At 45.5% G+C, this 25,677-nt stretch overlaps 2 protein-coding genes across 11 annotated transcripts in view; both read left to right on the forward strand.

Moving 5' to 3' along the window:
• LOC119814114 (protocadherin gamma-A4) overlaps nucleotides 1-25,677 on the forward strand; it is a 170,993-nt gene that overhangs the window by 87,563 nt on the left and 57,753 nt on the right. Inside the window, exon 1 of one of the 10 annotated variants that reach the window (XM_038329450.1) lies at nucleotides 1,315-3,738. The exons of 7 other annotated variants lie outside the window; for them this stretch is intronic. In XM_038329450.1, coding sequence (XP_038185378.1) covers nucleotides 1,315-3,738 — 2,424 coding nt within the window. Of the gene's footprint in view, nucleotides 1-1,314; nucleotides 3,739-5,229; nucleotides 7,651-14,148; nucleotides 16,641-25,677 lie in introns of those variants that run through there. 2 more of the 10 variants (XM_038329455.1, XM_038329451.1) reach the window with 2 other exon arrangements.
• Nucleotides 10,232-12,703, forward strand: LOC119814290 (protocadherin gamma-B2-like). Its single transcript, XM_038329847.1, has one exon. The coding sequence runs from the start codon at nucleotides 10,232-10,234 to the stop codon at nucleotides 12,701-12,703; it is 2,472 nt and encodes an 823-aa protein (XP_038185775.1).

Consider the following 25,677-nt stretch of genomic DNA (forward strand, 5'->3'; position numbering starts at 1 on the left):
CCAGGAATTTATATGGTTAGATTGAGGAGATTTTATGTTCTATTTGTCTTTTTTCCTTCAAAGTTAAACATGTCACTAAGTAAAGCTAAAATATAAATACAGATTTGGGAAGGATAATGTGTGTGTTCCCAATAACAGAAGCTAAGCATGTATGATAAGGGTATTTCATCTTCCATGTAGAAGAAAACTCACAGGAAACCCGAAAGTACTGGGTCAGAACTTTAAAATAAACTAAGAGCTAAGAGAAAAGAAAGAACTGGCATTTCTTCAGGGGATCAGAATTTAAGCAAAGATTACATGAAATCCTTCTAAATGAATGATTAGTGGAGATATTGGTGAGCACATTTAGTGCAAAAAATGGTGATATATTTGGTTCAATCTTTGGATTTATTATTACTCTGCAGAAGTTACTAGAAAAAGGAGTGCTCTACCGAGTCTCAAAATACATCTGAGACCATAACATTTAACACTTGTTTAATTGTAGATCATTGGAAGGTAAGTACACATCTGGAGTTATAATGCTATTTAGTCGTTGAAATTGTTATTCTACATCTTTGTCCCACAAGAGTAATAATTATTATTCTGTATGTATTTCAGTTCCATTATTTGAAAAAAGCAGACTTCAACAGAACTCTTTTGACGTAAATATTCTATGTTAATGTTGAACATCCAGAATGACTGAATACAGCCAGGGTTGCATTCTAAATATGGGTGAAGTGGTTCTTACTTTTTAACTGACAAAGGTTGGGTTGATGACAAAAGATAATTACCCTCAAAAAGAGTGATAGTCATCTCTTACGGGTGGATGATTTGGGAAATAGTGGGCCATGGGTTAGGGTCTGTGTACCTTCCTTTTACTTTCTTTTATGCCTTTTTATTTGAAGGAAATAGTCTTTCATTCTACCCAAAATGATTATTTTTTACAAATTAAGCATAATATTTAATATTAAATTTTTTCACAATTAAAACAAAATAAATAAGAAATAAAATTAAAATATTTGGCTATCAATTTGCTTTTATATAAAATAAAAGATTCTTCAAAATATGAAACGCAAACTGCAATTCCACTCAAAGCCTCTGGGCGCCGCTGTCGGCCAGTGCAGCGCAAGTCCAAAGCCCCGGATCACTCGGTCTCTAGGCTGGAATTTCCTGCGCAGAAACGAGTACATTCCAAAGGGAACTCTCATTCACAAAAACTAAGACACCGATTCCCAGTCCCAAACTGGGGTCCCGCTGTCCAGGACCTAACGCACTACCGCCTCAGAAGACTTCACTCTATCCTACTGTGAAGAACAGAGAGAACCCGAGCCAACAATGGGAGGGAGCTGCGCGCACAGGCGGCGCCCCAGCCGCCCGCAGGTACTGTTTACACTGCTGCTGCCTTTGTTCTGTCCCGCGCTGGCCAAGCCGGTCCGCTACTCCATCCCGGAGGAGCTGGACCGCGGCTCTGTTGTGGGGAACCTCGCCAAAGATCTGGGGCTCAGTGTCCTGGAAGTGTCGGCTCGGAAGCTGCGGGTTAGCGCTGAGAAGCTGCACTTCAGCGTGGATGCGGAGAGTGGGGACTTACTGGTGAAAGACCGCATAGACCGCGAGCAGATATGCAAAGGGGGAAGAAGTTGTGAGCTGCAGTTGGAAGCCGTGCTGGAAAACCCCTTGAATATTTTTCATGTTGTTGTGGAGGTTGAGGACGTTAATGATCACGCTCCTCAATTCTCAAAAGATGAAATAAACCTAGAAATAATTGAATCCGTCAGCCCAGGGATGAGAACAATTCTAGAGTCTGCGAAAGATCCTGATATTGGTGTGAATTCACTGAGCAAGTATCAGCTAAGTCCTAACGAGTATTTCTCATTGTTGGTGAAAGACAATCCGGATGGTAGCAAATACCCAGAATTAGAATTGCAAAAGATGCTGGACCGAGAAACAGAGAGCATCCACCACCTGGTGCTGACAGCTGTAGACGGTGGGGACCCGCCCCGAAGTGGCACCACTCAGCTCCGAATCCGAGTGGTGGATGCCAACGATAACCCCCCAGTGTTCAGCCAAGATGTGTACAAGGTCCGCCTTCGGGAAGATGTGCCTCCAGGGACGGCCGTCCTAAGGCTGAGGGCGACAGATCAGGACGAGGGCATCAATGCAGAGTTCACTTACTCCTTCCTGGGTGTGGCTAACAAAGCCCAGCAGCATGAGTTCTCTCTGGATCCCATAACCGGAGATATTGTAACTCGCCAGTCATTGGATTTTGAAGAAGTAGAAACATATACGATTGATGTGGAGGTAAAGGACCGAGGATCTCTTTCTTCACAGTGTAAAGTAATTATAGAAGTTCTAGATGAGAACGACAACCGCCCAGAAATAATCATCGCTTCCCTCTCTGAACAGATTTTGGAGGATTCTCCTTCTGGAACTGTTGTGGCCCTCTTCAAAGTAAGGGATCGAGATTCCGGGGAAAACGCAGAAGTCACGTGCAAATTAAGGAGAGACAGTCCTTTTAAGATTCATTCCTCTTCCAATAATTACTACAAGTTAGTAACCGATAGCATCCTAGACCGGGAACAGACCCCGGGATACAACATCACTATCACAGCCACAGATAGGGGCAAGCCGCCCCTTTCCTCCAGCACAACCATCACTCTGAACGTTGCTGACGTCAACGACAACGCACCTGTTTTCCAACAGCCCGCCTATCTGGTAAATGTACCAGAAAACAACCAGCCCGGTACCTCCATAACCCAAGTCAAAGCATGGGATCCAGATCTGGGATCAAATGGCCTCGTCTCCTACTCCATCATAGCCAGCGACCTAGACCCAAAGGCGCTGTCATCATTCGTATCCGTGAACCAGGACAGCGGAGTGGTGTTCGCGCAGCGCGCCTTCGACCACGAGCAGCTGCGCTCCTTCCAGCTGACACTGCAGGCCCGCGACCAGGGCTCGCCCGCGCTCAGCGCCAACGTGAGCATGCGCGTGCTAGTGGGCGACCGCAACGACAACGCTCCATGCGTGCTGTACCCTGCGCTGGAGCCCGATGGTTCCGCGCTCTTCGACATGGTGCCTCGCGCTGCCGAGCCCGGATATCTGGTCACCAAAGTGGTGGCAGTGGACGCAGACTCCGGACACAATGCCTGGCTGTCGTATCACGTGCTGCAGGCCAGCGACCCTGGGCTCTTCAACCTGGGCCTGCGCACTGGCGAGGTGCGCACAGCACGTGCCTTGGGCGACAAAGACGCGGCTCGGCAGCGCCTTCTGGTTGGTGTTCGCGATGGTGGACAGCCACCACTCTCTGCCACTGCTACATTGCTTCTAGTTTTCGCAGACAGCCTACAAGAAGCATTGCCGGACCTCGTCGATCATCCCTCCCCTTCGGACTCTCAGAGTGAGCTTCAGTTTTACCTGGTGTTGGCCTTGGCCTTGATCTCAGTGCTTTTCCTCCTCGCGATAATTTTGGCCATTGCTTTGCGCTTGCGACAGTCTTCCAGGCCGTCAACCACTGCCTGCTTCGGGTCGGTTCTTGGCTCCAAGTCTCCACCTGTACTTCCACCCAACTACAGTGAAGGAACTTTGCCCTATGCCTATAATTTGTGCGTGCCTGGAGATCAAGCTAAGCCAGATTTTAATTTTGTCACATCTGTTGGTGATTATCCAGCCGCACAAGATATTCTCAACAAAGATAGCTCCTCAGCACTGTTGGCTAGCATTTTAACTCCTAGTGTTGAAGCAGACGAGAAGACCTTTAACCAGGTATTTAATCTTACACTTTTTATATGCAGGTACGCCAATGCACTCCAGTATAGTAGTGTTATTTTAAGGGTTTCGTTTGTGTTTGCTTTTGTTTGTTTTTGTTTAGTTTTGAGACAGAAATCTCTCTATGTAGTCCTAGTTGTCCTGGAATTCTCTGTGTAGTCCAAGCTGACCTGGAATTCACAGAGATCTACCTGCCTCTGCTTCCCGAGTACAGTGAATAAACGCGTGACCCACCTGGCAGGCTCTAATTTTGGAGCTTAAAGCACCTGAGGGAAATCTAGATCAAACTCATGGCTATCACTGTGTTTGGAAGGGATGTGGAAGCGTGACTCTGTGACAAAGCTCATGGGCCTTATGTGGAATATGCCCAGTTCTATCCAGCACACACAACAAAAAGTTTGCTGTGCTTAAATACACTCCTATCCAAGCATATTGAATTCTTATTTTTTTGAGGGTTGCTTGTGTAGTATGCCCTGGCTTTGATTACTAATTTTCTCCTCCCTCTCCTCCTGCCTCTAACACATGCAAGTATATGAAAATCTCACGTGAGTTTTTCATTAAAAATGCCTTGCAGTTATAGATATGAAATACAGTTATATTTTATTCCCTTTTAAATGATAACCATAATGCTATACAGAGTTTGAATGAAACATTTCGTCTTTATTTTGCTTGTTAAAAAAAAAAACAAAAGATCTCACTTTAAGAACAGCTCTGGTGGGGACTGGAGAGATTGGCTTAGTGGTAGAGAGCACCGCTGCTCTTTGGCTGAGCACCCACAACTGGCGGCTCACCACTGCCCGTAACTCCAGTTCCACCTTCTCCCGGACCTCACATGAACCCACATTCACATACTCACAAAGACACGCGCAAACCCACAGAATTCAAACATTAAAATAAAAGCTTGCATAAAAAGTATTAATAATATCCACGCGTCACACCTGCGGATTTTGCGGGCCGTGCAGTTTTCACATCCACAGATGTCGTGTCTCTTCCGTCAGCAAAACCAGTCGGAATGGAATCACAATTAGTCTGTGCATTTCCAGTTCCAGTAGCGTTTCGAAACGTTTTTAATTAAATAAGTCCATTTAATACTTACCCTTTTCATAAGTGAGCTTGACAACTTTTACATCACATCACTATTGTTTGCGGTTTTCATCTTCACAGATGTTTATGATCCACGGAAAAGGTGAGTGTGACAATTTCCTCTGCCACAGACACCAGGTTTTTCTTAGTGTTGTAATAATAAGATTGGACTCTAGGCGCCGCTGTTGACCAATCAAGGAATGGGAGGACAAAGCTATTGAGTCTTCCTGAAACCTCTACCACACAAAGCTGAAAGGGATGGATACTCACGCGTCTTAATTCTGGAAATAAGAACACCTTCGTTCGCTTTGGGATATATTTTGGATGCGAACGTCCTGGAATCTCGTAGAAAAGGTGATTCGGAAATAAATAAATAAACCACGGAACGGAGCTCACACCCAGGCCATGGCAAATCAGCCTCAGAGACCGGACCGCAGCGCGCTGTGCATTTTCCTGGGGACCTTGTTGACATTTGGGGCAGGGCAGATCCGATACTCGGTGCCAGAAGAGACAGATAAAGGCTTCTTTGTGGGCAACATCTCCAAAGACCTGGGGCTGGAGCCCTGGGAGGTTGCAGAACGCGGTGTGCGCATCGTCTCCAGAGACGCAGAAACGGAGCTTTTCGCTCTGAATCCGCGAGGTGGCAGCTTGATCACCGCAGGTAAGATCGACCGTGAGGAGTTGTGTGATACGTTGCCCTCCTGCTTGCTAAATTTGGAGATTCTCGTGGAGGACACCTTGAAAATTTACGGAGTGGAGGTGGAAATAACGGACATTAACGATAACGCCCCCAGCTTCCGGGAAGAGGAGGTGGAGATCAAAGTCAGCGAGCAGGCTAGTCCTGGATCGCGATTTCCTCTTCCTAACGCTAGGGATCCAGATGCGGGGATGAACTCCCTCCAGAGCTACCAGCTCAGCCCTAGTAGCTACTTTTCCTTGCAGGTGAGAGGCGGAACCGATGGGGACAAGAACCCAGAGCTCGTGCTGGAGGAAGGCCTGGATCGGGAGAAAGAGGCATCTCACCATCTTCTCCTCACAGCCTTAGATGGGGGAGATCCCATCCGCAAGGGCACGGTTCCCATTCGTGTGGTGGTCCTCGATGTAAATGACCACATCCCAAAGTTCACACAGTCTGTGTACAGAGTGAGTATTCCCGAAAGCCTCAGCTCTGGAACTCGGGTGCTCGTGGTAAACGCCACAGACCCAGACGAGGGTATCAACGGGGAAGTGAGGTACTCCTTCCGGAAAGTGAAAAGCAAAGCTTCTGAAATCTTTCAGCTGAATCCTCAAACTGGAGAAGTTCTAGTGGGAAAGCCTCTGGATTTTGAAAAGTACAGATTCTACGAGATGGAAATTCAAGGCCAAGATGGTGGAGGCCTTTTGAGCACCGCCAAGTTGCTGATCACAGTTGTGGATGTGAATGATAACACTCCAAAGATAACTGTCACCTCTTCCATTAACTCCGTGCCAGAAAATTCTCCTTCAGGTACAGTAATTGCTCTTTTAAACGTTCAAGATCAAGATTCTGGAGAAAACGGTCAGGTCACTTGCTTCATTCCTAGTGGTCTTCCTTTTAAGTTAGAAAAGACTTATGGAAATTACTATAAATTGATAACAAATAGTGAACTGGATCGGGAGCAGGTGGATAGCTACAACATTACATTAATCGCCAAAGATCAGGGAAGTCCACCCTTGACTACGGAAACTCACCTCCTGCTGAAAGTGGCGGATGCCAACGACAACCCTCCAGTTTTCACTAACCCCTCCTACTCTGCCTACATTCCTGAAAACAACCCTAGAGGCTCTTCCATCTTCTCAGTGACCACAGTGGATAGGGACAGCAGAGAAAATGCCCAGGTCACTTACTCTCTGGCTGAGGACACAATCCAGGGATCACCTCTATCCTCTTATGTTTCTATCAACGCAGACACCGGTGTGCTGTACGCCCTGCAATCCTTCGACTATGAGCAGTTCCAAACCCTACAACTGGGAGTGACTGCTAGTGACAGTGGGGACCCACCATTAAGCAGCAATATCTCGCTGACCCTGTACGTGCTGGACCAGAACGACAATACTCCAGAGATCCTGTACCCCTCTCTCCCTACTGATGGCTCCACTGGGGTGGAATTGGCGCCCCGCTCTGCAGAGCCGGGTTATTTAGTGACCAAGGTGGTGGCAGTGGACAGAGACTCGGGGCAGAACGCCTGGCTGTCCTATCGCCTGCTCAAAGCCAGCGAGCCAGGGCTCTTCTCCGTGGGGCTGCACACAGGCGAGGTTCGCACTGCCCGCGTCTTGATGGACAAAGACGCTCTCAAGCAGAGCCTTGTGGTAACTGTACAGGATCATGGCCAGCCTCCCCTCTCCGCCACTGTCAGACTTACTGTGGCCGTGGCTGACAGCATCCCAGACGTTCTGGAGGATTTGGTTAGTCTGGAGACTCCTGCCAGTCCTGACGAGTCAGGCCTCACCCTCTACCTGGTGGTAGCCATCACTGCAGTCTCTTGCATCTTCCTCATCTTTGTCATGGTACTACTGGCTCTCAGGCTTCGGCGCTGGCACTCCTCGCGTCTGCTCCAGGCAGCCAGCGGATTGGCTGGCATGCCTCCTTCGCATTTTGTGGGCGTGGACGGGGTACGAGCTTTTCTCCAGACCTATTCCCACGAGGTTTCGCTCACTGCAGACTCGAGGAAGAGTCACCTGATCTTTCCGCAGCCCAACTATGCAGACACGCTCATTAGCCAGGAGAGTTGTGGGAAAAGCGAGCCTCTCTTGATAGCTGAAGACTCAGCTACCATTTTAGGCAAATGTGACCCGACAGATATTCAGGTGAGATATATTTCTTTGCCTCCCAAATGTTGCTGTTTTGGCACAAGTCTTGAAGGGACTTTTGTTGGGCTGGTTATGAAAATTAGGCTTGGGTGAAAATAAGTACTCTATACATATTTAGAACACTTGTTTTATTGGTTTGTGTATCTTACCGTCATCAGATTAACATTTTTCAGAAGGCTTTATCAAAGTCGATTTTTAGTGCTTGCATGTTTTCTTTTGATTTTGTAAGGCTAGATCGATTCTCTTCGCTTGCTTTGTAGTGCGTTAACTTCAGTATCGTTTGTCTATCGTCATGATCTGTGGCTGTCAATGTAAACTAATTGTGATTTAATTCGATGACGCATAGATTTTATTTCAATTTCACAGCCTCTCTATGGTCTACCATGATTTGCTTCTAATGTGTAAATTTAACTCAGGAACATGCTCTCTGCAGCGTTTCCTCGTTTATCTACACACTGCTTATAGTGAGATCTTCTTCTGAGTACAGAACAGTTCAGTTTTGTTTTGTTTGTTTTTTGAAGATTGATGGTATTTTGGGGTCCTGTTGATTACTTCAATTTTGTGTTGATGCTTCACCCTATCAAAACAGATGCATAACAAGACTTTCTTTGTTGGGAGAGGGAATGCAGGATCATTTTCTTAGGCTCCCTATCTATCCTACTGTGAATTCACTAGATTATTCTAAGAATAAGCTGACTGTTGTTGAGTCGATGTTGCTTCCTTTTTTTTTTTACTGTAGTGTTGTGTGTAATACTTTTTCTTTTTTTTTCCTGTTTTTTCTTCTTTTGTTCTTTTCTATTTTTCCTTTCCTTTTTTGGGAATGCTTTCTAATGTAACAAATTCACATATAGAAATGTTTATCCCATGCTTCTCAGAAAGTTTCAAACTCAGATTTGTTTATGATTTGTGGAGAGGGGAGTGGGTATTTGGGTTACGTAAGTGATTGATTCAGTGGCCAGTCATGTGCTTAGCATGTAAGACCCTTGGTGAAATCTCTAGCACAAGGGGGTTGGGATTTCTTCTTCTTCTTCCCTCCTCCTCCTCTTCTTCTTCTTCTTCTTCTTCTTCTTCTTCTTCTTCTTCTTCTTCCCTCTTCCTCCTTCTCCTCCTCCTCTTCCTCTTCCTTTCCTTCTCCTTCTCCTTCTCCTTCATCGTTGTCTTTCATTTAGAAGTCTTGGCTTCCCATTTTCTTAAGCTCATTTTTCACTACACTTAAGCATATTCAATTGTGGTAATCAGAAAGAAAAAGCCCTTACTATCGGAGCCTCAATACTTATCCAATAATATGCATATTATCTGAAGTAAAGGCAAACAACAAAAAGAGACTTATCTAGAAGATTTAATCACAGGAATCACTTCCATAATTAAACTCTACATTCCTATGTCACACCTGGAGATTTGATTCAAGTTGTTTGTGAATTAACATTTCCTTTCAAGTTTATGGTTTACACTTAGGAGTTGATCTTAATATAATTCATTTTAAATTTGGTGATTGAGCAGAATTCTTCAACTGTTGTTAGTTCTTCCTACATATGCCTAAATTTGTCTTGAAGCCAGGAAGAATATTTGAGTGTTTTGAGTAGTGTTTATACTTACAGAATTCCAAACTCAAAAGGGAAAAAATTCTTAAGATACTACACTTGAACTAGAATTAGATTATTCAAAATGGTATGATTGGTAGGGAGAGATTGCACTGTATTTTAAAGCACAATCTAAACGAGTTGGGGAGCTGTGAACAGAACTCTGAAAGTTGATTTGCAAGTCGCTGAAGATTCAGTTAGGATGCACCATATAGTTCATTTAAATAAAAGGGTAAAAAAGAAAATGCGCTCACATGTCAGGTCATTAAATTCTGAACATTAAATGCTGTGAACGAGCATTTAACAATCCCTGTAATGCATCTATATCATAACTAGAAATAATTTATGGCACTGATCATCTTTATTTCAAACGTGCCCTAAATAGTATGGCGTGCCCCGTCTCTAGCGATTATGCGTGTGTCTGAAGATGATACCTGGTGTCATTTCACCACTGTCAGGTTTTCCCGAACCACTTGGTGGGGCTATTTTTCCACGTAGTCTTGAGACGAGTCTTGTCTGGTTCTTCCACTGTGTGCATTCCACTGTGTGCATTCCCTCTGACAGGAGAAGACAGGCCTTTTAATCTATCATTGCTGGGTTAATAGCTATGCTAGAGATTCCATCTCTGGGGGCTTTGTTCCATAGCAACACTGGAAAACAAATTCTAAACTCATTAACTCCTTTGTTGCTTTTGTCCCAACATAGCTCTGTATACCTAATCCCATTGAGTCTGCAAAGGCTTCTGGTTGCAATTTTATGAGTGGACTCTGGGCGCCGCTGTTGTCCAATTCGCTGTAAGAGCTGACTCCCAGGCTCTACGGGTTGAGATTGTGAACGTTCACTGAAGGCTTAAAGAGTAGGGGGTACTTGAATCTTCTGCTTAGCAAATCAGATTAGAGACTGTGAGATCCTCAAACTTGGAGGGAGCGTTTGGGTTTTCTTCGTGGTGGAAGTAATTAGTGAAGCTTCCACCCTTCACTCGGGAACCTCTGAGAAGGATGGAGCCCAATGTGAAGCCAGGGAGCAGGACTCGGTGGAGGCAAGTACTCTTTCCGTTCTTGCTGCCTTTGTTCTGCATGGGGCTTTCGGAGCAAGTCCGATATTCTATTCCCGAAGAAATGGCCATGGGCTCGGTTGTGGGAAACCTCGCTGTGGACCTGGGGCTGCCTGTTCGGGATTTACAGACTCGAAACCTCAGAGTTATTGCAGAGAAACCGTACCTTACTGTGAACCCTGAGAACGGGAACATAGTTGTAAGCGACAGAATAGATCGAGAGTTACTGTGCTTTCAAAGCCCTCTGTGCGTCCTGCCCTTAGAGATTGTGGCAGAAAATCCCCTAAACGTCTTTCACGTCAGTGTGGTGATAGAAGACATCAATGATAACCCGCCCCACTTCCTCCAAAAGAGTATCATTTTACAAATCAATGAACTTGCCATTCCAGGCACTAGGTTTGGCCTGGAATCTGCCATAGATGAAGATGTAGGACGGCACTCCCTCCAGAGTTACCAGCTCAGTGTGAATGAGCATTTCTCTCTGGTGGTGAAGGACAAGGCTGAAGGCAAGGATGCCCCAAAATTAGTGTTAGAGAAGCCTCTAGACAGGGAAAAGCAGAGCTCCCAGCTTTTGGTCCTGACCGCAGTGGATGGGGGAGATCCAGTACTGACTGGCACTGCTCAAATTCAAATCGAGGTCACTGATGCTAATGATAACCCCCCAGTGTTCAGCCTCGACTTGTACAAAGTCAGTCTTAGAGAGAACGTGCCCTCAGGCACTTTTGTGCTAAAGGTGGTGGCCACCGACCAAGATGAGGGTGTTAATGCAGAGGTCACCTACTCCTTCAAATCAGTAGGAGATGATATTAGAAATAAGTTTATTCTAGATCATCAAAACGGAGAAATTAAATCTGAAGGCCCTATAGACTTTGAAACCAAGAGAACTCATTCCATGAGCATAGAGGCCAAGGATGGTGGAGGCATGGCCACAGAATGTAAAGTTATTATAGAAATTCTCGATGAAAACGACAATGCCCCGGAAGCAGTTTTTACTTCGGTGTCCAATTCTATAATCGAAAATGCAGAGCCTGGGACAGTGGTGGCTCTGTTCAAAACATATGATAAAGATTCAGAAGAAAATGGAAGGGTGACGTGCTTCATAAAAGAAACGGTTCCTTTTAGAATTGAATCTTCTTCCAGTAATTACTATAAGCTTGTAACTGATAGGGTTCTGGACCGGGAGCAGACTCCAGTGTACAATGTCACCATCGTCGCCACTGATAGAGGCAAGCCACCCCTCTCCTCCAGCACAAGCGTCACGCTGCACGTTGGGGACATAAATGACAACGCTCCAGTTTTCCACCAGGCCTCCTACTTGATCCAAGTGGCTGAAAATAACCCGCCTGGTGCTTCCATTGCACAAGTAAGCGCCTCCGACCCGGATTTGGGGCCCAATGGCCATGTTTCCTACTCCATCATAGCCAGTGACCTGGAACCTAAATCGCTATGGTCCTACGCATCCGTGAACCAGGACAGCGGGGTGGTGTTCGCACAGCGCGCCTTCGACCACGAGCAGCTGCGCTCCTTCCAACTGACACTGCAGGCCCGCGACCAGGGCTCACCCGCGCTCAGCGCCAACGTGAGCATGCTCGTGCTGGTGGGCGACCGCAACGACAATGCACCACGCGTGCTGTATCCCGCGCTCGAGTCCGATGGTTCCGCGCTCTTTGATATGGTACCGCGCGCCGCCGAGTCCGGATACCTGGTCACTAAGGTGGTGGCGGTGGATGCAGACTCTGGACACAATGCCTGGCTGTCGTACCACGTGCTGCAGGCCAGTGATCCCGGGCTCTTCAGCCTGGGCCTGCGCACTGGCGAGGTGCGCACAGCGCGTGTCTTGGGCGACAAGGACGCGGCTCGGCAGCGCCTTCTGGTCGCTGTGCGTGATGGTGGACAGCCACCGCTCTCGGCTACAGCCACACTGCACTTGATCTTCGCTGCCAGCCTGCAGGAGGTCCTGCCAGACCTTAGCAATGACCCTCTGCCGTCAGACCCCCAGAGTGAGCTTCAGTTTTACCTGGTGGTGGCCTTGGCCTTGGTCTCAGTGCTCTTTCTTTTCGTTGTGATTCTGGCCATGGCCCTTCGTCTTCGACAGTCCCACAGTCCTGCAGCCTCAGACTGCTTTCAGTCTGGCCCCTGTTGTGAGACTAGACAAGGGGTTTCTCTCAACTACAGTGAAGGGACTCTGCCTTATTCCTACAATCTCTGTGTTGCCTCCAATAGTCAAAAAACATCTCATTTTCTTACCTTAACGCCAGAAATGGTCCCTCCGCAAGATCTTTCAATGCACGCTTCTGTGGAAGTGAGTGTCACTGAGGAGAACAAGACAGTCTCTGATTCTCTGGCTTCTACCCACGTGAGTTTCAGTGTGCCTTTCACTCGCAATTCGTTTAATTTTTATATTCGTTTGGAATGATTTTCTAAACAGAGTCCAGTTGTCCTGGAACTCATTGTGTAGGACCAGGTTGGCAATGAACACACAGAGGTCCTCCTCCCTCTGCCTCCCAAGTGCTGGAATTAAAGGTGTGCACCACCACATCTGGCTTTGAAAGGAATATCTTAAAGCAGTTTATACTCATAATCTCCTGTTTGATTTGCACAGTCTCACTTCCTTTCCTGTCTTTTCTCTATGGGCCAGTAATTGCACCATTAGGCTTCAGGATTTTGAAATATTTTATCCATATACATCAAAACTCAAAAACATAGAAGTATTATGACTCACTGCCATTCAAGTAATTCTAAACAGTGTGTGTGTGTGTGTGTGTGTGTGTGTGTGCGCGCGCGCGCGCGCGTGTGTGCATGCCATGTGGAGGTCAGAGGACAACTTTTGGGAGTTGATTCTCTATTTCTACCTTGTGAGTCTCAGGAACTTAATTCAGATTCAATTAGGTTGTGCAGCAAGCGCCTTTACCTGCTGGGCCATCTCGTGCTGATCCTACTCAAATATAAACTGAACTATACTTTTGTTTCTCTGTAGCTGTTTCTTGGGAGATCAATATCTTGAGTTTGTGAGGCTTTTTCTTAATATAAATTGAGAAATACTATGTACAAAAGGTTCTCAAATATGATGTGATAATAATTTGGTAATAGTGTTCAGGTATATTAAGGGTTCTTTTAATCTCACTTTTATGTCTGGTCTTTTCCCATAAGTATCTGTAAGTTTCCTTCCAATTTTATTTTCTGGCTACCATAGGCTGGAGGCTAGCTCAGTTAGAGTTTATACTTAAGCATTGGAGATAGCTAAGGTCTGCTGTCCTGCGGCCATCATCAAACACAGCTTCTAGACACATGAAATATATCCTCTCCTAAAATCTTCTCTGCGTTCTGATGTGCTTCTAAATGTACAGCCAATAATTCTCAGTTACTAAAATTAGGCCAGTTACCCAAGACAAGGTAATTTTATAGTATTCTTCAGATTCCTAGTTTTCTTACTAAGTCTTACTCAACACCAGAGATCTACTGAAATTTTGTCTTATTGGAAAAAAATAGGAAAACACAAACAGCTACTGAAAATAATTTCAAGGAGTGGGTTTGTAGGTAAAATATGAGAGAATTAAAATGCTCACTAAGCTGTCCACTACTGTTGAGTCTTTCTGTCTCCATCTCCACTTGAAGAACAGTAGATGGAGCTATTCAAGGTACAGGACCGAAATAATTCTCTCCCTTAGTTCAGGACTGTGCAGTAATTGGTTCAGACTCTGAGCGCCGCTGTTCACCAACCAGGGAAGAAAAGGCAGCGAAGCCCTCCCGGCTCGCTGACTTCGCGTGCGCCTAAAGCACAATGCGGATAGGTTGAGACAAAAACACCTCTCTGAAGAAACTGGCCAGAGGAGCTGCTCCCACCTCCTGACTGTCGGGTTCCAAGACCTGAAAAGCGGATTCTGGTTTAAGTGGTCAAAGGCAGGATTAGAGATAATCCTCAAAAGACAATGATCCCTGCGCAATGGCGCGAGGATGGCAAAGGGTTGGTCTTGCTGGCTGTCCTCCTCGGGATCCTATGGGAGGCCGGATCCACCCAGATACGCTATTCAGTTCCTGAGGAGCTGGAGAAGGGATCTAGGGTGGGCAACATCTCCAAGGACCTGGGGCTGGAGCCCCGCGAGCTGGCGGAGCGAGGGGTCCGCATCGTCTCCAGAGGTAGGACTCAACTTTTCGCTCTGAACCCGCGGAGCGGCAGCTTGGTCACCGCGGACAGGATAGACCGCGAGGAGCTGTGTATGGGGTCCATCAATTGTCAATTGAATCTAGAGATTCTGATGGAAGATATAGGGAAAATCTACGGAGTGGAAGTAGAAGTGCGGGACATTAACGACAATGCTCCCTACTTCCGTGAGCGAGAATTAGAAATAAAAATGATTGAAAACGCCGCCGCTGGGATGCGGTTCCCTCTTCCCCACGCTTGGGATCCAGATATTGGGAAGAACTCTCTTCAGAGCTACCAGCTCAGCCCGAATGCTCATTTCTCGCTGGAGGTGCAGAAAGGAGCTGACGGTAACAAGTACCCGGAGTTGGTGCTGGAGCGCTCACTGGACCGCGAGGAAAAGGCGGAGCACCTCCTGGTCCTCACCGCTGCCGACGCGGGGGACCCAGTTCGCACCGGCACGGCGCGCATCCGCGTGACAGTCCTAGACGCGAACGACAACGCACCTGTGTTTGCTCGGTCCGAGTACCGCGTGAGTGTGCGGGAGAACGTGGCTGTGGGCACTCAGCTGCTGCAAGTCAATGCCACCGACCCTGACGAAGGAGTCAATGCGGAAGTGATGTATTCCTTCCGGTATGTGGACGACAAGGCTGCTAAAGTTTTTAAGCTAGACAGTCATTTGGGAACAATATCAACAATAGGGGAGCTGGACCACGAGGAATCGGGTTTCTACGAGATGGAAGTGCAAGCAACCGACAAGGCGGGATATTCTGCACGGGCCAAAGTCCTCGTCACAGTTCTGGACGTGAACGACAATGCCCCTGAAGTAACTATCACGTCCCTCACCAGCTCCGTTCCAGAAAACTCTCCCCGAGGGACATTAATAGCCCTTTTAAATGTAAATGATCAAGATTCGGGGGAAAATGGACAGGTAATCTGTTCCATTCAGGAGAATCTGCCCTTTAAATTAGAGAAATCTTACGGAAACTATTATAGTTTAGTCACAGACACAGTCCTAGACCGAGAACAGGTTCCTAGCTACAACATCTCAGTGACCGCTTCTGACAAAGGAAGCCCTCCCCTGTCAAGCAAAACTCACCTCTCGCTGATCATAGCAGACACGAACGATAACCCACCCGTCTTTCCTCAGGCCTCTTACTGGGCCTACATCCCGGAGAACAATCCTAGAGGGGCCTCCATCGCATCCGTGACCGCCCACGACCCCGACAGTGACAAGAATGCCCAAGTCACTTACTCCCTAGCTGAGGACACCCACCAGGGCGTGCCTCTTTCCTCCTACGTCTCCATCAACTCGGACACTGGTGTCCTGTACGCACTGCACTCCTTTGACTATGAGCAGTTCCGAGACCTACAACTGCAAGTGATGGCGCGTGACAGTGGGGACCCACCGCTCAGCAGCAACGTGTCTCTGAATCTGTTCGTGCTGGATCAGAATGACAATGCCCCCGAAATCTTATACCCCACTTTCCCTACAGACGGTTCTACAGGGGTGGAGCTAGCGCCCCGCTCAGCAGAGCCTGGCTATCTGGTGACGAAGGTGGTGGCAGTGGACAGAGACTCAGGACAGAACGCCTGGCTGTCCTACCGTCTGCTCAAGGCCAGCGAGCCAGGGCTCTTCTTGGTGGGGCTGCACACGGGCGAGGTAAGCACGGCTCGAGCCCTGATGGACAGAGATGCACTCAAGCAGAGCCTCGTAGTGGCTGTGCAGGACCACGGCCAGCCTCCTCTCTCCGCTACTGTCACGCTCACTGTGGCGATCGCCGACAGCATCCCCGACGTCCTGGCGGACCTGGACAATCTGGAATCTCCTTCTACCTCCGAAAGCTCAGCGCTCACGCTCTATCTGGTGGTGGCCGTGGCGGCGGTCTCCAGCGTCTTCCTGGTCTTTGTTCTGGTGCTGCTGGCGCTCAGGCTGCGGCGCTGGCACTCAATGCGCCTGCTCATGGCTGCAGGACCCGGATTGGCTGACGTTCCAGCCTCTCACTTTGTGGGCGTAGACGGAGTGCAAGCTTTCCTGCAGACCTATTCGCACGAGGTCTCGCTCACTGCAGGCTCCCGAAAGAGTCATTTGATTTTCCCGCAGCCCAACTATGCAGACACGCTCATCAGCCAGGAGAGCTGCGAGAAAAGCGAGCCTCTTTTGCTATCGGGTGATTCAGTATTTTCTAAAGATAATCATGCATTAATTCAGGTGAGTCCGTTCTGAGCTTGGAGCGAACTATCTTCCTCATATAGATGATTCATGGGTATTTGGAATTAATAAAGCAGTCACCAACAGCAACCTAGTCACCATGTTTGGTTTAAAGGATACATAAAGATGATATTGTTGCCCGCAACTATTGCATGATATAAAACAGTTTCTACTTTGTATTACTCTGTGCCCTTTAATATGGTAGCTTAGTTCACAAAAGATAATGCTCTTTCCATATTTAATTCTTTTTCTTTTTGATCATGAGGCAGCTTTATGTCAATTATCTGATGCCAGTTTATCTGTTAGGACTACAGAAGTTGTGGATGTAACTCAAAACTCAGAGGTAGAGACTCGCCTGTATGGAGACCCTAGATTCAATCCTCAGGAAAGACTGAGGGAACACTAATTCCGCTAGAATGAAGAAACAAAATTTAATGGAAAGTTACAGTTGCTTGTCTTTCTTCTAACCTCCCTTTCTGGGGATTGAACCAAGATCTGAGCTAAACACTTTACCTCTGGGCTAATACATCCCTAGCCCCAACAGAATGGCCTTTAATTGCATTTAAATCTGCTAGTGAATTCATATACTGCATTTAATGTCTTTTAAATAATATTATGTCTGGCCATTAGGGATCATACATATATTTCTTGTAAAAATTGCTTGTACCTGTGTGTCTGTGTCCGTATGAATGTATGCATACATACAGAAGCTGGATAAAGGAACTGGGTGTTCTCTATCGCTTTCTGCCTGTTCATTTGAGGCAAGCTCTTTCCCTGAACCCAGGACTCACATTTTCTCGCTAGTCTGGAAGTCAGCAAGTCCCAGAAGCCCCCCTGCTCTGACCTCCATGGAGAGGGTTATAGTCCCGGAGGGATGCCCCAGCTGGTTTCATGGCCACTGAGATCTAAACGCCCAGTGCGCATGACTGCGCAGCAGGCACTGTAGACGCCTATGGTCTCTTCAGCTCTGTACTTAGACTTTCTTGATATAGTTTCGTGTTTTCAGTTGTTTGACTTCCAAGTATGGTGAATTTTTATCTCCTACACGCTTGAAATTTTTCTTAAATATATGATTTATGTGTTGTCACGAGGAAGAACTGCAAAGGTATTTCATCTGTTAGACATTTCAGTCGTGCAGTATGTGTATAATTATAAAGTTAAACATCTCTCCTATCATTTTTACCTGCACCGATGATATATAAAATATCCAGAATTTACCAACATAGCACAAGCACGAGTTATTTTTGCCATTTACACAGTGAAGAATTTCTCGAGGAAATGCCTTTAAGATTTAAATGTTTTCAACATCATATATTCATTCTTCACTAAATTTCCCCTTTCACAAAATTTTCTGTAAAGTGTAGGTCCTAAGTGCTAACTTAGAACTTGTGGTTTTTTTTCTATTTATGTGTTGTCTATCTATTAAAAACATAATAATTGGTTTCCAAATTTATAAAAGAGATTAGTGATACTTAGAGAAGAAAGGGTAATCCATCGGCCCCCAAATAAAATAAGATCCCATCAGAGTGAACTCTTTTAAAACACTTTCCCTCAATTGCAATACTGGGGAGCAGAGACTGGGGAGTTCACTCCAATGGCATCTTGGGCAACTTTGCTGGAAGATGATGACAAAAAACAGAAAGTTGGAGGTTTTCGTTTTGTCTGCATGAAAATGGGCTCTGTGGGGTGCATAATAACAGTTGTAGCGTTCAATTATTGTGCATGGCTGTTGATATTCAGATACATGTTGGCTGTTTGCTGAGAGTAACTGGCAGTGGGTTTGGGTATTCACATTTCTCTTAGTTCTGGTAATCAAAGTACGTGAGGAACTCGTCTTCCTGTGTGTTGTGGAGATGGGTACACATTCGTTCCACCTCTAAATAGAAGGGTTCAGCTATAAATTTAAAATTGTACTTCTATTGAAAATTATAATGTAATCTGGCAGCAGAAATTCTTCCATCTCTTTTCTTTTGAGAGAGGAACTAAAGCTGCTACAGCCTTCACATCTCGCTAGAACTACACAGTTCATAGATCATTTTTCCATGAATTGGAAGGCTAATCATCCCCACTATCCCCTCTTCCTCAGTAACTGGATCTAGCCCTGGTCATAGTGGTAGATGCTGACTCCAGGCCTGGCTGACCTTCTACTGGCCACCTGAGATTCAGTCTGTGGCTGCCAACAAAGGCAAGATGTGCAGAATATGTGGCTTTCTCACAAGGAGTTGCCGGCAGGCCTCTGTGAATTACTCTGTTGGTGGCGGAGAGATGTCCCCGCTTAAGTACCATGCCCTCTCTTGGCTAACATTCTCGGTAAGCACTGCCGTATCTCAGCGACCACTATGCAAAATTGCTTTCCAGTTCCATCTTAACTTCTACCTGGTCATTGTCTGAGTTTGCATTTCTGTTCCACTGTTTCTGGCTGCACTCTTTGTGCTGGTTTTTGAAGTATTGAGGATGCTTTCTACTCCCCCTTTAGGCCCCAGGTTTTAGTCAGGGTGTCTCTTGGTCCAAAATGTCATAGTCCTGCCAGTGTGTACTGCTCCTGTGAACTCAGGGACGAGTGGAATTCTTTCTTGGAAGCTCTGCTCCTCGGGACTCAGTCAAAATCTCACTGAAGGACCTTGGGTGGGGTAGGCGGTGACTGGTCATTCTGATTACAGGGAGCCCAAATCCATCCTTCTGGGCAATAACTTCTCCATAAAGTTTAAGTTCAGTCTCAAGCAGATTTTCTCATGGTCTGAACTCTTGTCAGAGATCTCAGGGAAGAACAATTCTGGCAACATCTTGTGGTGAGAAACCTTGACACGGTGAGCACGAGAGGTCATGGCCAGGCATGGTCCACAGTATTTAGTGTTTGTGGTCAGGAAACACTTGATTACATACTTTACACTCTATATTTAGTAATTTTACCTTGATATTCAAATTGTGTCGATCTAAAGATCAGGACAAATCTTGATCAGAGCATCAGGAAAGACACACATTCATACCTCAAAACCAGTTTATCAGATACCTGTCCTTTTCTAATGAGAAATCTCTCACCACACAAAGACAGCCTAGGGCTGGAGAGGTGATGGCTCAGTGGTTAAGAGCAGATATTGCTCTTGCAAGGGATAGGGGTTCATTTTTCTGCTCTCACAAATGTTGACCCACAACTCCAGCTCCAGGGGATCCAATTTGACCTCCTTGTTGACCTCCAAGGGCACCTGCAAATACCCACACAAACAATTGCATATAATTAAAAAGACAATTAGAATAAACAATCTGGCTGATAAAGTTCTCTAACCGTAAATTTAAGAATAAGCCTCATGGAAGTCGGTAGACTCAAACTTTAAAAGTTATCACTCCCTTGGCAAAGGTCATCTAACAAATGTTCCAGATTGCTTTTCTCACTGAGTTGTTTTCCAAACTGTATTGTCAGCATCACTACAAGGCTGGCAGCTTTATGTGCTCCCATGCATGTCCGTTCAATCGTCCTCTGATAGGAAGATCTTCTCTTCCTGTTACCTGTTTGAGGCTTGGGAACTGGAACGATTCAAAGGCTTTAAGTGAATTTGGGCCATTACTTGCTGCTGGGTATAGTCTGTTCCTTGAAATCAGGTGGCTGCAGAAATGGATCCTGGTGTGAACTTGGCATTTCACTGAACTGATGCTTTAGAAACTCTTTTAAAAACTACAGACTTAACACTTGCAAATAAAGTTCCATTTTATAAGCATTCTACTACCAGTAAGTTGTAAAGATATAACCTGAACTATAATGGAAAGGGGTGAGGAAGTCGTTACCTCTAGAGAGCTAAACTAGTAGAGTACATAACATGCAAGCTCTGTTTTTCTTTTGTGTCTTGAGTTTCGAGACAGGGTCCCTTTACATAGCCTGGCTGTCCTGGAACTCATTATGTAGACCAGTCTGGCCTCAAACTCATGCCTCTGCTTCTTGAGCAGTGGGGATAAAGGCATATGCCACTTTGCCCAGCAAAACGCAAACTCTGAAAAGTATGAAAGGAGAATTACTGTTAATTCAAGAGTAAAATAACACTAGTAGTGAGATGCATAAAGTGTGTCTGGTTGCCAATCACAAGTTTCCTTTTGTAATGGAGTCCAAAGTTGGTCCATGTTGTTAAGATTTCATTGTAAACTGTGACTTGGGTTTTGGTCTCTAAAGAGAATTGAACAAATTCAGTAATTTAGCATCTTCAACCTGAATGCTAATGCCCACCTGTGGGATCTCCTAAAGACTGGTGACTAAGAGATGACAAGCATATCAACACGGTTCTAGTAGTGAATTCTAGGCCAGCCTGGGGCTACAGTGTGAAACTTAACCTCAACAGACAAAGCAAAGCAAATCACCAAAGTGGACTTTCCCTTTGTATAAGGTGGCTGTGCAGTCAGGTAGGGGCCAGGGACCCTTCCTGTATTTCCCAGCAGCATATATTGGTAATGTTGAATTGCTTTGGCGCCCTTGTTGAAAATTGGTCCATTGATAAGTGTGGCTATTTTTACAGATTGAACTATTATGTGCTTACCTTGCCAATACTACATTTTCTGAACTATTAAAGCTTTATAGTAAGCCTTAAAGCCAAGTAGTTGAGTTAGCCACATTTTTAGTATTTGTTAACATCAATTTGATGTACTTGGTGTTATATTTCCAAATAATTAAAACCATCTTGTCAATTTCAGGTGCAAAAAGCATGCAGGGTTTTCTAATGGGATTACACTGAATTTATAGTTCTTCTGTGATGGTAGGAGAATCACTTTTAATAATATTGAGATTTGTTAATCTATGAACATGTATATATTTCTATTTAATTAAATCTGGTAAAAGTTATCTCAGCTATGTTTTATAGATTTTACTAATGAGGGTTTCTTTTTCATATGTGCGTATGTGAGGGTTTGCCTGTATGTACGTGCACAATATGTGTGCCTGCCGCCCATGGATGCCTGCAGATGGTATTAGATGGTCTGTGATCGGAGTTACAGATGACTGTGAGCCACCATGTGGGTGTTGGGAATTCAACCTCAGCTCCCCGAAGACTAGCCAGTGATCTTAACTACTAAGCTATTTCTCCAGCACGTTTAAATTTTATTTTTAAGTGATATATAAAAACATAAAACTTGGATACAATATTGAGGGAATTGTGTGATGTTTTGATATATTTACAGTGTGAGATATTCAAATCAGGTCAAAGTGTCTGTCTTCTCAAATATCATTTCTCTCCATGAAACTTGCAAAATCCTTTCTTCTAGCTCTTTGAAACATTGTATCATTGTTAACTGCTGTTTCCCTTCTGTGGAATAGCACCACCAAACTTGTGGCTGCTGTCTAGCTCAAACTTAGTAGTCATTAATCAGCCTTTCTCTGCCTTACCCCACTCTTCCCCGTCTTTGGTAAAACAACAAGCCCTTTTTGAGATAGGATTTCACTGTGTATCCCTGACTAGCCTGGAACTTGCTACATAGACCAGGCTGGCCTTGAACTCACAGAGATTCCCTTTCTTCTGTCTCTCAGAGTGTTGGAATTAACAGTATAAACCACCATGCCTGGCACAATTCTGCTGTTAACCCCTATGAGATTAACTACTTTAGATCCAAACGTGAGAGAGATGATATGGTACTTGTCTTTTTGCCTATAGCTTATTTCGCTTAACATAGTTGTCTCCAGATCCATCCACGTTGCCACAAATGACAAGATTTCATCCTTTTGAGGTTGAGTAGCATTGCATTGTGTATATGTGCCATATTTTCTTTATCCATCAGGTGAAGAATACTTATACTGTGTCTATTTCTTTACTAAGAAAAGGTTGAGGGTCTTATATATTTTCATCAAACTGTTTAACTATGATGTTTTGTTATCATAATTAGTATTGTATCTTTTAAATTTGTATTCTTTCTTTCTTGTTTTTAATTTACAGAAAAATACCAGTTTTATTGTTGTAGATGTTTAAGATAGAGTTTCACAGTGTAGCCCAGACTGTCCTTGAATTTTCTATATACCCCAACCAAGCTGGCTTTAAACTCAAGAACTCAGGATTCTCCTGCCTCTTCCCAAATTCAGGAATTATGGGCATGTACACTACCTTGCCTGGGTAATGCTGTGCACATTTTATATGATCTCAAAAGCAAGTCGTGTAGGGTACTATAGCCTCATGCTATATTATGTAAGCCTGAACTATCCCTGCTTCCATTCCCTAGAGTGTGCAGGTTGGAAGAGCCCACACAGAAACAGTAAGCATTGGTGTCTGTCCAAGTCTAGCAGTGGATTCTTTATTAACTAATTTATGTTACAAGTATTTATTGACTCCCTAACAGTAGCAAAAGCCTGTCCTAAATGACAGATGCGAGAAGGTGGATGACGTGATTCCTGTCTTAGCGAGGCCACTCTTTCACATGGACTTTACAGGCAGCAATCTTACAGTGCAGCTAGACCTACTCTCTAAGTCGGGGAAGGACTGAGGGCGATTCAGAGTGAGGCCTGAGGGATTAGTAGAATTTATTGAGGCAACAAAGAGAGTGAAAAAAGAAGTTGCCAGGCAGAGGGACTAGCATGTGCCAGGGCCTTAAATCCAGAAGAGGTGTGTGAGTCGTGGCCACGGAAAGAGTTAGGGTACTGGAAACGGAACATGTGTCAGTCGTGGCCACGGAAAGAGTTAGGGTACTGGAAACGGAACATGTGTCAGTCGTGGCCACGGAAAGAGTTAGGGTACTGGAAACAGAACATGTGTGAGTCGTGGCCACGGAAAGAGTTAGGGTACTGGAAACAGAACATGTGTGTGTCGTGGCCACGGAAAGAGTTAGGGTACTGGAAACAGAACATGTGTGAGTCGTGGCCACGGAAAGAGTTAGGGTACTGGAAACAGAACATGTGTGAGTCGTGGCCACGGAAAGAGTTAGGGTACTGGAAACAGAACATGTGTGAGTCGTGGCCACGGAAAGAGTTAGGGTACTGGAAAGGGAACATGTGTGAGTCGTGGCCACAGAAAGAGTTAGGGTACTGGAAACAGAACATGTGTGAGTCGTGGCCACGGAAAGAGTTAGGGTACTGGAAACGGAACATGTGTGAGTCGTGGCCACGGAAAGAGTTAGGGTACTGGAAACGGAACACAAGGTGAGACTGACAAAGAGGACAGAGCCTTGGAATCTTACTGGAGATTCTGGGTTATGTTTTAAGTTCTTTTGTGTTTAGATGTCGTTAAATGGTTTTTAAATAAGACAATGACAAAATATTATTCAAAATGTAAAGATTCTTGTGTGGAGATGTGATCTGTGAGGGTCGTAAGTGTTGATAGGAGGCTACTTGTTCATTTCCCGGCCATTTAGATACAAAATAATCACTCAGAGACTACATTATTTGCAATACTGTTTGACCAATAGCTTAAGCGTGTTTTTGGCTAACTCCTATATCTAAAGTTAATCCATTTCTATTAGTTTATATTTTATCATGAGGGTTGTGGCCTACAGCCTCCCAGCAAGGTTCCCATAGAGGGCTTGCTTCTTTCTCTTGTGGCAGCTCCAGGGCTTCTCCTTAACTCCACCTACTCTCTCTATCCTCTGTCTCCTTAGAACTCCTGCCTTGCCCTATTCTGCTAAGCCACTGGGCCAAAACAGCTTTATTCATTAACCAATAAAAGCAACACATAGACAGAAGGACCTCCCACACCATGTAAGGAAACACTTAGAGGCTACATAGAGAACTATGCCAATGTGGCTAGTAAGAAATATTGCTGGAGGGTCAAGAAGATGGTTCAGGAGTAAAGCCCTAGTCCCCCAAAAATGTGATTGCGCAAATTGAAACCCTGGAACTCACCTAAAAGGCCAGACTCGGTAGTATGCATCTGTAACCGCAGCACTCCTACAGTGAGATTGGAGGCAGAGAGAGAATGGCCTTGGTGACTGAGGGTCAGCGAGCCTGGAGAATGCAGTGAAGTAGCCGAAACAAAGGGCCCGCCTCAACAAGACGGAGGGTGGGAACAGATTCCCCAAAGTTGTCCTCTGATCTCCACCCATGCAACATACATGTCTACATGCTCACACACATGCACACGCCACACACACCATACACATGAACGTGTGCACACACACATACATCCCACACACGCACACATGTTCACCCCACGCATGAAAAGGGAAGAGCAGTGGATCTAAAAATAAAGTGAATGAGCTGGGCATGGTGGTGCACGCCTTTTTTTTTTCTTTTTTTTTTCTTTTTTCTTTTTTTGGTTTTTCGAGACAGGGTTTCTCTGTAGTTTTTTAGAGCCTGTCCTGGAACTAGCTCTTGTAGACCAGGCTGGCCTCGAACTCACAGAGATCCGCCTGCCTCTGCCTCCCGAGTGCTGGGATTAAAGGCGTGCGCCACCACCGCCCGGCGGTGGTGCACGCCTTTAATCACAACACTTGGGAGGCAGAGGCAGGCAAACCTCTGAGTTCAAAGCCAACCTGGTCTACAGAGTGAGTTCCAGGACAGCCAGAGATAAACAGAGAAACTGTCTGAGAGGGGAAAAGTGGATTGGGAACATATTTTAAAAGTAGATTCAATAAGACAATGTTGAAATAGATAGTTATAAATTCCATGAGCGCAGGCATTGTTTTGCTTATTAATGTATTCTTCAACACCCAGGAGAAAGAGGCAGGCAGATCTCTGTGACTTCGATGGCAGCCTGGGCTACAGAGCAAGTTCCAGGGCAGCCAGAGCGACACAGAAAACCCTGCACCCATCCCCATACTGACTCAAGAGAGACAGTGAGTGAAGGGGGACTGAGTGATTGTCAGGCATCTTAGCCACTGTTTCATTGCTGGGAGGAGACATCATGTCCAAAATAACTTATAAGAGAAAGCATTTAATTAGGAGTTTGCTTACAGTTTCAGAGGGTTAGTCCATGAATGTTATGGCAAGGATCATGATGGCAGGCAGGCATGGTGCTGGAGAAGTAGCTGAGAGCTTACATACGTCCTGATCTGCCAGAGGCAGCAGACAGAAAGAGACTGGTCCTGGAGTGGGCTTTTGAAACCTCAAAGCCCACCCCACAATAACACAGCTTCTTCAACA

The sequence above is a fragment of the Arvicola amphibius genome, chromosome 5 (assembly GCF_903992535.2).
Source record: "Arvicola amphibius chromosome 5, mArvAmp1.2, whole genome shotgun sequence".
Taxonomy (NCBI): domain Eukaryota; kingdom Metazoa; phylum Chordata; class Mammalia; order Rodentia; family Cricetidae; genus Arvicola; species Arvicola amphibius.

What these genes read in the sequence shown, in the direction of transcription:
- LOC119814290 (XM_038329847.1), top strand. Translation starts at nt 10,232, where the DNA reads ATGGAGCCCAATGTGAAGCCAGGGAGCAGGACTCGGTGGAGGCAAGTA.